General features: G+C 44.6%; 1 protein-coding gene across 1 annotated transcript; it reads left to right on the top strand.

Moving 5' to 3' along the window:
- Window positions 1-1081: 1081 nt before the first annotated feature.
- On the top strand, window positions 1082-12062 carry mtpn (myotrophin). Its single transcript, XM_056425396.1, has 4 exons — window positions 1082-1412; window positions 3456-3569; window positions 4515-4598; window positions 10670-12062. Exons 1-4 carry the CDS (start codon window positions 1347-1349, stop codon window positions 10754-10756), a joined length of 351 nt encoding a protein of 116 aa, XP_056281371.1. The 5' UTR covers window positions 1082-1346; the 3' UTR covers window positions 10757-12062.
- The last annotated feature ends 1244 nt before the right edge of the window (window positions 12063-13306 follow it).

Below are 13306 nucleotides of genomic sequence, written 5' to 3'. Positions count from 1 at the left end.
ACTCTCTCATGCATAGTATATCGGCACCTAATTGATCTCTGACCTAATTGATCTCAGAGTGCAGGTGTAGCTTCGGGAGCTGAGGACCATGCAGGGTGTCTTGTTGGAGCAGGTCAGGCTGTCACAGGAAAGTTAACCCTGATCTAAAGATTTGACCAAAGGCAACCGGCAACTCCGACGATGAAATAATCATCAAATGGACTTCACAATTTCTCTCATTTGTCGTTCTCATTCATCATTGACGTGACAGCAACACAACTTTAAAGTAGAATATTTCTAGGAATCTAATTAATAATCTTAGTTTGATGTACGCTTTTTATTTATTTAAATTTGTTATTATATTTACATGTATCTATAGCCTCTATTATTATTATACATTATGATAGGATAACAATGATTGCAATTTATTTTATATCTTTTTGGGGGAATTTTTCCAATTTTAATAGCAACAATAAAGAATCATCTTGGCATGGAATGTAAAGTCGCTTTTAGGGTCATTATGTTCTGCGTTTACCATTCATAATATGGACTCCTACATGAAAACCATCTACTTATGGACTCCTAAATAAAAACCATCTACTCTCCACAAAAAATAAAAATGTGTGTCAAGAGTATATAATCTGTATAAAATGACACTAATTTAAAATGTGATGGTATTCATTAATTTATCATAATATGTTTGTTTAAATAAATTCAAAACGCATTACTCTGTGCTGTCCCTGCAGGGCTAATGTGATGATAGAATGAAAGATTTGTTATAGTCTTTGCATAAAACACGAAATAAACAGCATCAATACATTAAGTGTACGCAAGGAATATATTAAATAGTGTAAATTTTTTGTAAAAATAAATAAAATATATAATATAAAATATAATAATATAATAAAATATCATAATAATAGTAATAAAATATAAATAATAATAATAACAATTTTCAAAATCCTATATATTTTGTCTCCTTTTTAACTAATACAATGTAATATTCAACGAATTCAGCGTCCATCCTTTCAACTGTAGCACCTGCATTCACCGGTTCGCGCAACATAAAGATGACGTCACTTCCGAGCAACCGCATCGGAAACACTCTTGGCATGCAGAAAGGCGGATCCCTCTCGGCTACTTTGCCTTTCGGAACTTCTTTTGAGCTTATTTTTACCTGCCATTCCTCGGCGGGTCACGCCAAATCCAACACACATTGCTTCCTTAAGTATTAAAACGACCTTTTTTATTCAGTCGACTTCTGCGACCGACCTCCTCGCGACAACAGCTGTAGCTTAGCTAACTTTTAACGCACTAGCATTTAACTTGACAACCGCCTGCAGCGGGGAAGGAGCGAACACAGGAAGATGGGAGATCTGATGTGGGCATTGAAGACCGGGGATCTGGAGGAGGTGGTCGCCAAACTGGTCACGGTAAGCCGGCTGTGGTTTGACTGTTCCCCTCCCTCGTGAGACGGTTATCTGACAAGTGGTTGTTTAGCCAACGTAACTAACGTGAGTTAGCAGACGGCTAGCTAGCTAGCTCGCTAGCAAGCTAACGTTAGCTGGAGCCGGGTCGTGTTAAGTTAAGGAAATATAACTCCCGCAAGCTGGTGATGTTATCGACGTTATTTGTAGTTTATGGAGCTTTAACCGAGCTTGCGTCCGTTTCAAAACGCTCACGGCGTTGAGTGCACGTCTTAATGTCACGTTAGCATCGTTAGCAACACACGAGCGCTAACTTACTCCCGGCTCGATCATCATGATGATAACGCCAGACAACAGTGGGTCAGTGTGTCCACTCGAGTCGTGTAACGCGAGTTAGTTGTTAACATTACACTGAATAGGGGTTGGTTGTTTAGTTCGGCTTGTGAAAACGTAATCGTTGCCACTTTCCGCAAAGAGAAGAGGAAGAAAAGGCAACCTGTTGGTGAGGACAACAACAACAACACCAGCTGGTACCTGGTGAGACGGCTGGCGTCAACAGTTGTTGACAACGCGGTGTTATTGTGCACAATGCGTATTGTTCTCTGTAGAAAGGGTGAGAATAGGTGAGCCTGTTGGCTATGAAGGGAACCACCGACACGGGCCTGTGGCTCGCGGGGGTGTCGGTGAGCTACAGCGAAGACACTGGTGTCCACGTCACTGCTGATAAGTGTCTGTTGGGCCACACTGATTCCACTGCATGTCTTCTGCTTTTTTGTTGTTGTAAAGATTACAATCTTGCCTCTGCCGGAGGCCGTTTGTGCTTCCACAAACATTCCTCCACGAATTGAGTTGTTCGCTTATCGTTGAATGAACAGTATTGTTTCACAGGCAAATAGGATAGTTACATTTTTCTGCCTCATACGTTATTGAAACATAGGCTACAATATGTCGTGATTTCATAGAGACTATGTATGTATTGACTTGCAAAAAAACATCAGACATTATTATTTATAGATATATTTTGATGACAACATATGGAACTTGAACGGGCACTCGGTAGAGCGCATACCTTCGTATATCACAGGATTGGGATTTGAATTATGAACATGTTGGTATTAGTTGCATGCCAATTGGATAGAAATTGACCACGCTATGGTAAAAAGAAGATGTTGACCTTGTCATGACCGTGACCTTTGACCAATCGATCCCAAAATCTAATCAAATGGTCCCCGGATAATAACCAATCATCCCGCCGAATTTCATGCGATTCGGTTTAATACTTTTTGAGTTATGCGAGTAAAACGCATACAAATAAATAAATACATACACGGCGATCAAAACATTACATTCCGCATTTTCAATGCGAAGGTAAATACCTATATTGGGAAAATATGTTCAACATATCGCCCAGACCGTACGGCTATAGATGTAAAAATTAACCAACTTTTTAATTGTGCACATCTCCAAAGTGTACATTCTTGGTTAAGTTGAAATATTACTTTATTTTCCCCCTGTGTATTTAGTTTTAGTATGTCGTTTTTTTAGTTTAGTGTTTTATATTTATCTTCATTGATGCTCTGATGTGCACCGCTGCTGTGACTTTTGAAAGGTCCCCACTGGGACGAATAAAGGAATATCATATCATCCAGCTTTTAAAGCCACTCATCGCCACGCAGTGTAATCCATTTCAGAGCCCTTCTCCTGCGGGTTCAGTACGATCCCATCACTCATGTTTTCCCCACTACAGTTTAGAAGATTTTGTGGTATTTATTGTTTTTTCGGGACGACCACCTGGAACACGCGCTGAGCTGCGGTTAAGGCAACGAAGAACTGTGTATTTTCTCTCTTGGCTCCAAGGCTGACGAGGTTTAATAAATAGCATCACGGCAGGGAAGTGAAGGGCATGGGATGGCGCATGTTATTGTTTGTCTTTGCATTTCAGCGCACGCTTGTATCAACAGTGGGTGAATGGGGTCCTCTGATCCCCCGATGATGCATATCGTTGGCTTGTGCCAGCCCTGTTAATGTGGCGTCTTTCTTTCTTTCCAGGTCGAAGATGTAAACCAGACCCTGGAGGGTGGGAGGAAGCCGCTCCACTATGCTGCAGACTTTGGTCAGACAGAAGTGGTGACGTACCTAATTTCTAAGGGAGCCGATATTAATGTAAGAGCCACAACAACCACAATCGCATTGTTTGCATTCATTTTGTTCACGATAATGCTCATGCCAATCAAGCAGTTTAACAACAGGCTTACAGCAGTCTGTTCAAACCAGTTTATCATATGCTATTTCAGCTATTGTCCATTTTTTTAATTCAACAATTGTCTCGGCTCTGCAAATCTCACATTGAGCCCGATAGGCCCCCTGAGTTGCGATAGTCTCTACTGGTGTTGTTGTCGTAGATTGATCAGGATCCACTTAAAAAGCCACTTACCCATCCAACAGTATTGACATCTGTAATTTGGATGGAGCTCTTTTGTAATTTTCAGCTCTTTCTAAAGGTCTCGTACGCGTGTTCAGTAACTCGTAGAACTGCATCAGCAGCATGAAACTCCAGTACACTCCGAGCCATGGAAGGAAACATGGGGGGGACACATTGGGATAAATCTTTCACAGGAGAATTTACTAAGCCTCGATGGTCTTTTATTTGTAGATCAATAGTGTTCTGTAGAGTTTCTCAGGTGCTGCCTGGTGCTCAAGGCGCCCGCATTAGATGCTGCAGTTCACCCCTCGCCTGAGACGACAGCTCGACACCAGAGCGTCCACTGGCCCGGCCTTCGAAGAGACACAGATTTAAAGTTGCACCAACGCAGAGTCTTCTCTGCTTCCCCATGACTCAATGTGTTTAGGCATTTCTCTTTAAAACCAGCTCAGCTTCTGAAACATTTGAGATAAATATAGCGTTGAAGTGCACTGTGCTCCTCTTTCATTTCTGGCTAAGATAAAAGTTAACACCCCCGCTTCCTTTGTTGTATTTGAGTAAAAGATAGACTTGCCCTTGCGTAGGAGGATCGGCGCTGTGCTTATGATCTGCTCACACATCCAGTTTTTTCTCAAAGAAAATGTGCCTTCCACTCACGCCTTTCCCACTTGCTCCGCCCCCAACAGGCTCCGGACAAACACGGGCTCACTCCACTGATCTCTGCCTGTTTTGAGGGTCACACCTCCTGTGTCAAGGTCCTGCTAGAAAAGGTTTGTACTTTTTTTTCCTTCTCTTTTCATAACGCTCAAATCATGCATCTGCCCACAGAGGAGCCGCGGTGTCCTTCGTGTCGACGTGTCCGAGGCTCAACGTGAGCGACGAGTGCTGATGCGGTAGCTCATTGGACAAAAGGCCCTTTAACACAGTCCTGTGGAGGCTGCGCTGGAATGTTCACAGAGCATCAGGCGCTTTTGCTGCCGCTCACTTGTTTTGTGTCTGAGTTTTTAAGCGGTTTCATTCAGAGGTGCGAGACCCCTTTGCCGACATCCGTCATCCCTATTTTAAATGCAACCTCAGTCCGATAGATGTGGCCGCGTACCCAGAGTTGTCACAGGGGAGAGACGATAACGATAACTTTTATAGTTCGACTATGTTGAGGAAATGTTACTTTCTGTATTCTTGCTCTTAGTTTGTACTCTAGGTTGATGAATTTATTGTAAGTCGCTTTGGATAAAAGCGTCTGCTAAATGACATGTGATGTAATCTTCCACTTATTTAGACTGGAGCGCTGTTTCCCTCCGGCCCAAATGAGCCAGACTTCAATGGGATTGATTCCCCGGTGGACAGTGGAGGCCACACAAATGAGCCACAACAGTCCATCAAGCTCTCTCTACCCCCTTCAGTTGTTGGACTCGAGTACACCTCCGTCAATAAACACTGGAGTCTCATTACAGGGTTCGTACGGTCATGGATAACCTGGAAAAGTCATGGAATTTTAAAATGGTCAATCCAGGCCTGGAAAAGTCATGGAAAAAACTTAAATCATCAAAGTTTTGGAAAAGTAATGGAAATTTGTTATAATCACATGTTCATTTACGCCGAGTTTGAAATAATAAAAAAAAAATTTTAAAGAAAGATGCTCAAAATATAAGCCGGTGTATGCTCTCAATACGCAACATTGTCAAAATTGTTCATGTTTATACCGAGATTTCAGTTTGGTCATGGACATTTGGTTAAAAGTCATGGGAAAGTCCTGGAAATCCATTGGTCAAAATGTGTAAGAACCCTGTCATTAGAAATAAAGCAGATCGGTGTAACCGACAAGTTCTTGATTTTTAAAATTTTATTATGTCACTATTCTTTTTTTATATCTGTAGTACGGCCCAAATCACACAAAGGCCTCGAGTGGAAGACGAGCACATTGGTCACATGTTTCCGCCGAAAAAGTGCAAACCGTGGACTCGGCACGGAAGAGCTTTTCGGTTTCTATTTTCTGTCTATTGCCGGGAACTTCAGTGACGATGGGAGAGGAGCCGGCGTGGTGCCGCGAACCAATATGTGTCCGCCGGGACGTCTAGATATTCTGAGGCAGAGTGAGCAGCTGTCGGTTCCCAGTCGGGCTAAATGAGGCGCGGTAAATGAAAGCTCCTCCACAGAGTTGTTTCACGGTGGCATCATCTTGGATTAACAAAAGTAATGGGAAGAGGGGGCTTCACGCGCGAAGTCGCATCACCCAATAGGGACGCCGTTCTTTTATTTGTCGCACTTTTATCCAGTCGCATATTCAGGCGGGGTTTTCAATCGGCTCTCGGTTTCAAATGCACTTTGAAGCAGACGTTTGGGGGGGGGGGGGGGGGGGGGACGGTATCTGTATGAGAAACTGGTGCTCGGCGAGAGAGACACTTGCGGGGTGCTCCACTGCTCACTTATTCCCATTGGCATCGGATGTATTAATCCCTCATTTTCATCAACAAGCCAGAGTCTTGCAATCGGCCGGCAGCTGGCCGGCAGCGCTGTCGGCTTCCAAGTCAAACTGAAAGTAGCAGCCGATGCCAACAGGAAGAAAATAGTAGTTAACGACTCGGTACGTCTATTTTTTTTCTTCTTCTAGAAAGCATTTTTGGATGCATTGATCTGATGCCTAAGCCATATCACGGAGGTTCTGTAGGTCTGGAGTTCAGATCCAAGACGTCTGCCGGATGACGGCGTCTGTGGTCACATTCTCACAGATCCCCTCCTCGTCACACGCGTAGTGTTTGGAATTAAAACCAACATGTTGTTACCTTTTTTCCGAAAGTCTTCCTTATCGACTGCAGTCGTTTCCCTTTTTATTTCCCCGGCTACCAGTCACACATTCGCCGTACGTCCTCCTCAAAGTCAGAAGCTCTTCGACATCTGAAATGGACAGCGAAGCAATTACCAGCCCTGCATTGCGGTTTGAAGCCTCTTGGCTGGACCTTTTATTTCTTCTAATTGTATTTTTTTTATAAAGAACAGCCCCCCCCCCCCCCATTCGACTGCTCTGCCTGGCTGCACCTGTAGCACAACAGCCACGACTTTACAAGTGGATAAAGGAAACCGGCTGTGAATGTGGAATTGTGACCATTCAACTGTCACACCGTCTTGTGTTCTCCAACAAAATGGCTCGGTGCACTGGTGCATCATGGGAGCTGACTCGCACTGTGCTGTTGTTGGCAATGAATTACAAAAGGCCATTTTAACCCCGATAGGTGACCCAGCCGTAAGATATTGCGAGAGTGCATTCTGCCGAGGCCAGACGGTCGATTTGGATTCAGCAGTGAAAGGGCACGCACACATGAATACACACACCTTCTTTATTCTTCTACGAGGAACTCGGTACGTGACCCATGACGAGGAAGAAATGCCGTATTATTTTGTATTTTAAAAGCCAACAATAGGAACTGTCCTGGCTTTTAAACCTGACCCCCCCTCGAAGAGTCGTTTCTATTGTGTCCTCAATACAAAGGAGGATTGGCCATTTATTTCTCACAGTAGTCTAAGTGATAAGTTTAAAGTAAACCAGGCTCTTCTTCCAATGGGCTTTGGGACACGACACTGTGGCCGCGTACGTAACCCGTTTCTTGTGTTGCGTAAGATCTCTGGGCCGGCTCACCCGGAAGGCGTTTCTTCAAATTGTGGCACAAATTCCATTTTAATTACCTTTGCATTGAAAATGCGGAAGGTTATGTTTTGATCGCCATTTATTTGTATGCGTGTTACTCGCATAACTCAAAAATTATTAAACCGAATCGCATGACATTTGGTGGGATGATTGGTTATTATCCGGGGACCATTTGATTAGATTTTGGGATCGATCGGGTCAAAGGTCATGAAAAGGTCAAAATCTTCTTTTTACCATAGCGTGGTCAATTTCTATCCAATTGGCATGCAACTAATGCCAACATGTTCATAATGCAATGCCCAATTTTGTGATATGCGAAGGTATGCGCTCTGAGTAATAATAATGTGTCCGAAATGTCAAACGTTTCCTTCTCAGGATCCCGTCTGCAAGTGTGACCCTGTGAAATGTCGGTGGTTAAGTAACCTCTGGCTCACCAGTTGCTGTAGTTCCTCTGTTCCACCACCGGGCGACAGGCGCCCCCGTGACTCAGCAGCGTGAAGCTTTGTCGCCTGTAAAATCTAGTGCCATAACTCGGTGATGAATGAAACTAGTACGATCAATAATGTGAATTAAATCAACATCAGTAATATTGGATAACATGCTGAAGTATTGACGTGCGCTGCTATGCTGAAGTATTGACATTGCGGATTTATGAGGCTTGAAGGATAGTTTTGTGTTTGAAGGGAGCCGCGTCATGTGGCGGCTGCAGCGAAGTCGACAAAGCTCGAAGCTGCAAAGAAGTCGTGGTAATAATTTTTCAAGCGTTGGTGTTTGAAGTAATTGTCAAAGTTTCATCACCTGTTCCCCTGAGTCAGCTCATCACCTGAATGCTGCTTTGATCTTTTTGATTATATTGTTCAATTGACTCATTACGTCCTTTGGTCCAGAATTGTTTTGTTTTTTTCTTTTATATATATGTTAATTGACAATTTTTGACAATTCAGGAGGTTTTTATTTTGAAAGCAAAGTTTGATTGGAGCAGTTGTTTGAAAAAGTTATAGTAATGAAAACTTGAGACACCACGATGGAAAAAGACTTCAACTGGAGCCGAGCTGGCGGCCACTTCCAGATGCTAGTAGCTCGTAGCTCTAAACAAATGTGGTCTCCGAAATTTGCATTTTTTTTACTTTGGCGGTAGCCGTTGATCTTCGTTGGCTCGTGCTAGACTCTCTGAGCATTGCTGAGGTGGTGGCGGCGCTCCTTTCGGCTCGCATGGCGGCTTTTCTGCACTGGCTGCGTTTCTTTCTGAATCGAGCAATGGTGAGTAATTTCGCCGTCTGCCTCCAGGTATGATGACTAGGTTCGCGACCCTTGCCTGCCTCATGAGCCTCTTCCTGAAGCGGTCTTTTCCTAAGCGGCGAGCGACCGGGGAGCGGTGTCTTAATCGACCGGTCGTCTCACTCGGCGCTCACTTCTCCTTCTCTGGTGTACCTCGAGGGGTGTCCGGACGTGAGGGTGAGGTTCAAGTTAGGTCGCGGCTCATCAATACAGTCAGGTCAGCCGGTGGTCGTGCCCGAGTCGTCAATCGTGTATCGGTGTATCGGTAAGGAAAACAGACCTCCCACGTGAATACGTGAATACCGGTCGATCAAAGCAGACCCGTCAGAATCCGTCAACCCTCGTTCGTGAATAGAAGGAATACTAGAAGGAATACTAGTTTTTTTTTTTTTTTTTTTTTTTCAATAGGCGGTCCAGGAAGGAACCCTCTGAGAGTAAATAAATTGTGTTTTAATATAGGAAGACCTGGACATTAAACAAATCTGAAGGAGACTTACATGAGTGAACAGCTTAAACTCCTCAGAAATAATGAAAAAAGCAAAAAATTAAGCATTTTATGTTGAAAAAAAGCGGATCACGGAAGGTTAATCGCCATTTAGCCATTTATTTGTTACGTCCTTAACTCAAAAGTATTAAACTTAAATCATTGACATTTGGTGGTGGGATGATTTATTATTATCCGAGGGGGACATTTATTAGATTTGGGAGGACGATCGGGCAAGGTCATGAAAAGGTCAAGGTTTTCATTTTTCTTTCGTTGGTCAATTTCTATCCAATTGGCATGCAAAAATAATCAAATGTTAATTCACAACCCTTGTGATATACGCGAAGGTATGCGTATTGGCGCTCTCCAGCCGTTCTAGTTTACATATGTCGTGTTAACTAGTCGGCTGTAATGGTGGTAGGTTGGTTCAAATGTACTTGATCCAGCTCAGGGGGGGGGGTGTATCAATAATAATGTGTCGAAATCATCAAAAATTTCTTCAGGATCCGATCTGCAAGTGTGACCTGAAAATGATGTGGTTAAGTAACCTCTGGCTCACCAGTGCAGTTGAGTCCTCTGTTTCCCCACCACGGGACACAAGCCCCGTGACTCAGCAGCGTGAAGCTCGAAGCTTTGTCGTGAACTTCCGAGACCGTCTCCTACTTTTTGTCTTTTGTCTCCTTCCCCCAATTAGAGGTTTCAATCTGCCGGGTTACCCGCTCGGCCCCGGTGACTCTCTCCCGTACCGGGGATGCGCTCCGGCGCCGATAACCGGGCCGCTTGAACCGGGTCGCCTTGTTTGCGACGCCCTGCTTCTCCACGCAACGACAGCCTCTCTCCGCCGCGGCGCCGTAAGCCCTTTGCTGAGAGGCTGACGTTGGCAGGCCACACAAAGGCCCGACTCTCCACCGCATGCCCCCCCGCCACTCCTCCGGTGCCCATTAAATCTGTTGTCGCTACATGGGCGTTCAATACAGTGCCTGTCTCATTCGCCCTCTTGCTATCTCTCTCTTTTTTGTTTTTGAAATCTGAAAGATGATGTCCACTCGCAGCTCTTTTACAATGATGTTGTACCTCTGAGATTAAATAAATGAGCCTCTGTGGCTTTATGTTCCGTTTGAAGAAAAACCGACTTAGAGGGAAGTAAAAGTGACACAAGTGTCATCATTATTGTTGTGTTATAAGGACGGCTGTTGAATGAGGCCACGTGGCTCTCCATGGCACATATCTGACCACCCTGATATCGCCTCTTTCCACCCCAGGAACTCAAGAACCTTGTGTGTGTTGACCAGCGTCTAAATGTAGCAGCCGGGCCACACGGAGACGCAAAGTCCCGACTGCCCTCTGGACCTCGAGCCACCATGACTCATCCTCTCGTTGAAGGTTTCTTTTAATCAGCATATTTAATATTCATGTCGCCCGTCTCTCCTCCGCAGGGAGCCGACAAAGACCAAAAGGGACCGGACGGCATCAGCGCCTTCGAAGCCGCCGAGAACGACGCCATCAAGGCGATGCTCAAGTGAAGGCCCACGGCGTGGGAGGTGGCTGGACAGGTGGGTGGACGGACAGACGGACGGATGCGGCGGTCCCCCCCCCCGACAGAAGACGGACTCTCACCCCCGATCAACATCTGTCCCAGCACTCTGCTTTGTTGTCTGTTTGTCGGAGGGTCATGTGTCTGTCTGGGGAATTTTTTCCTTTTACCTTTTTTGTTTGTTTTCCTTCCACACACACCCCCCCCCCCCCCCCCCAACTGTTTTTGGGGATAGGATTTTCTCTCGTTCTGGCCTCTGTTTGTAGCCATTTAACAGCAGGACGTGTCAATTATGTCTCCCTTCCGGACAGACTTCTGGGGGAGTGCATCTGGATCCTAAATCGCTGCTCTGACGAGACATCACATCCTGTCATGCAAAGCTTACACCTTTAAACACACACACACGCCTCATTTGCAGTTCTCTCTTGGAAATCAAATGGTAATAAATCAATAGTGTGCTAATATTAAAATGTTTCTTCACTCTTAAGTATTGTATGGCCAGGACTAAATCTCATGAAATGCACAGTAACTGCACTGTACTATACTCAATCGATTGAAAACAGTAAAGTGTAAAGTTGAATAATATTAACCTTTCATTGTTTGTGGCCTCTTTCTCCACCTTGATTTATTATTAAAAAAATGGTAATAGATCAAACTGTTTCTCCACTCCAATCTTGACATTTGCGAACACATTGGTGGAGCGTGGTCCTGGGGTCGCTCGGCACATCACGTACATATCAAACCGCGTTCCACTATCTCCTGTGTTCCTTTGACGAATCACCATGCTGGCTAACTAGAAAGACTTGAATGTTGCAGTTTTTTTTTAAATCTGTTACTGAACCCCTCCATTTCTTTTCTTTTTTTTCTGATGCAACAATAACAGCACAACATAGAATAAGGAATTCTAGAAATTTGTAAATTTTGTCACCCCTGGAGTGAGATTGCAGAGCGATAAATCCTTTTTTTTTTTTGCAGTTTCTCTATGTGTTTTGTAATTGACGGGCTCTGCAGGGCAAGTAAACGGGGGTCGAGTTGAAACTGGACGGTGGGGGCTGTTAGCGCCGCCCCCCCCCCCCATGCCGTGGATTTGGTTAGAAGCCCCGCCTCTTTTGCTGCATGTCAAAACTGCCTTCTTTTCTGCTAAGAAACGGTCGCTGGTCCTCACTTGGTTGCTTTAAAAAATGAATTACTACTATGTAATGGACACAAAAAACAAAACAAAAAAGATGCCCTTGCTGACTTTGTTGTGACAAAAGGTCTGTAAAAACAGAAATAAAAAAATATCTATAAAAACATTCTGACACCTGGACTTTATTTGACGAAGGCGTCGTAACGGCTGGCCGGGCGCGACGCTTCTGTTACGTTTCACGGCTTCACTGGGAGAGAAGTTAGATTGTTTTTTTTGTGGAGAGAAAGAAAACATAACATCATATTGGAAAATATTACGCTGCAGATATTTGACAGCTGATGGGCTAACGGTACGCCTTGAACAAATGGGACTGCCACTCGGTCCACGTGTTTCTCCCAGCGCTGTAGAATCGGTCGTGAGGGATTGCGCTGTCAGAAATTGGATTCTCATGAACACCAATCAATTACATTGATTTTCATTTTCTCAACCAAGCGTTGGACTGTAGATTGAGGTGCAGTTCCCCCGATGGAACATCCAGTCACCAGATCAATAAAAACAATCCAGCACATCAACGATCAATCACCTCGTATTTGTCGACTCGTGGTTGCCAACATTCATTTGGTGTCCAAACGCCGACCAGATGAGATCAAGTACTCTTCATTACAGTTTTCTTTTTATGAATGGGATGTTGAGTTGAATGCCGGGAACTGAGATCCCTGGATTTCCCAGGATGCCTTGCACCAAAATCTGCTCTGTTTCAATACCTTTTTTAATATTTCCCTTTCTCAACTTAATCTGCATATCAACCGATGCAGAGTGCTCATCCAGAACCAGTAAGGAAGAAAAAAAAGTTAGCCGGATCAGAATTTCTATTTTATATGGCTGATATAAGATCGTATTCCTTTGCCACTATAAAGGATAAGATTGAGGAAAAAACTGTACGATACATATTCTGTCAATACTTTTTCGTTGATACCGTCCCACTCGCGTTGAGTCCAAAGTTTAAAAAAATAACAGCTGTCTTTTGAGTTGATGATGATGGACCCGCCGGGCGTCCATGGAGGGGGGGGGGGGGAAGAAGAGGGCGTGTGAAATCGATGGCCGCGTGTAGCATGCGGCGAGGAGCTGCATCAGGTCCCGTCAACAGGAGCTCCTCCACGGGGAAGTGTGAGACCGTGACGCACGGGGAACGCTGCGGGGCTTTTGTTTATCGGACACACGCCATGTTTGTGTACTCAGGGAGGAGGGGGGGGGGGGGAACGCAGATAATATATTGCAATGAGTGTAAAAGATAAAAAATCCCTTGTCTCCCCTCCAGCACCCCACCATCTTATTCCTGCTCTTATGAATTCCATTGGGACGACCGAGGAAAACCGACACCCGTCTGACGGTCACCTCCTCGGAAATATG

The sequence above is a fragment of the Pseudoliparis swirei genome, chromosome 10, assembly GCF_029220125.1.
Source record: "Pseudoliparis swirei isolate HS2019 ecotype Mariana Trench chromosome 10, NWPU_hadal_v1, whole genome shotgun sequence".
Lineage (NCBI taxonomy): Eukaryota > Metazoa > Chordata > Actinopteri > Perciformes > Liparidae > Pseudoliparis > Pseudoliparis swirei.
The sequence above is the reverse complement of the archived record's forward strand: the minus strand, read 5'-3'. Positions and strand labels throughout refer to the sequence as shown.

Coding starts and splice junctions, on each gene's coding strand:
- mtpn (XM_056425396.1), top strand. CDS start 1,347: ATGGGAGATCTGATGTGGGCATTGAAGACCGGGGATCTGGAGGAGGTG. Junction 1,413..3,455: donor TGGTCGCCAAACTGGTCACG/GTAAGCCGGCTG, acceptor CTTTCTTTCCAG/GTCGAAGATGTAAACCAGAC. Junction 4,599..10,669: donor TCAAGGTCCTGCTAGAAAAG/GTTTGTACTTTT, acceptor TCTCCTCCGCAG/GGAGCCGACAAAGACCAAAA.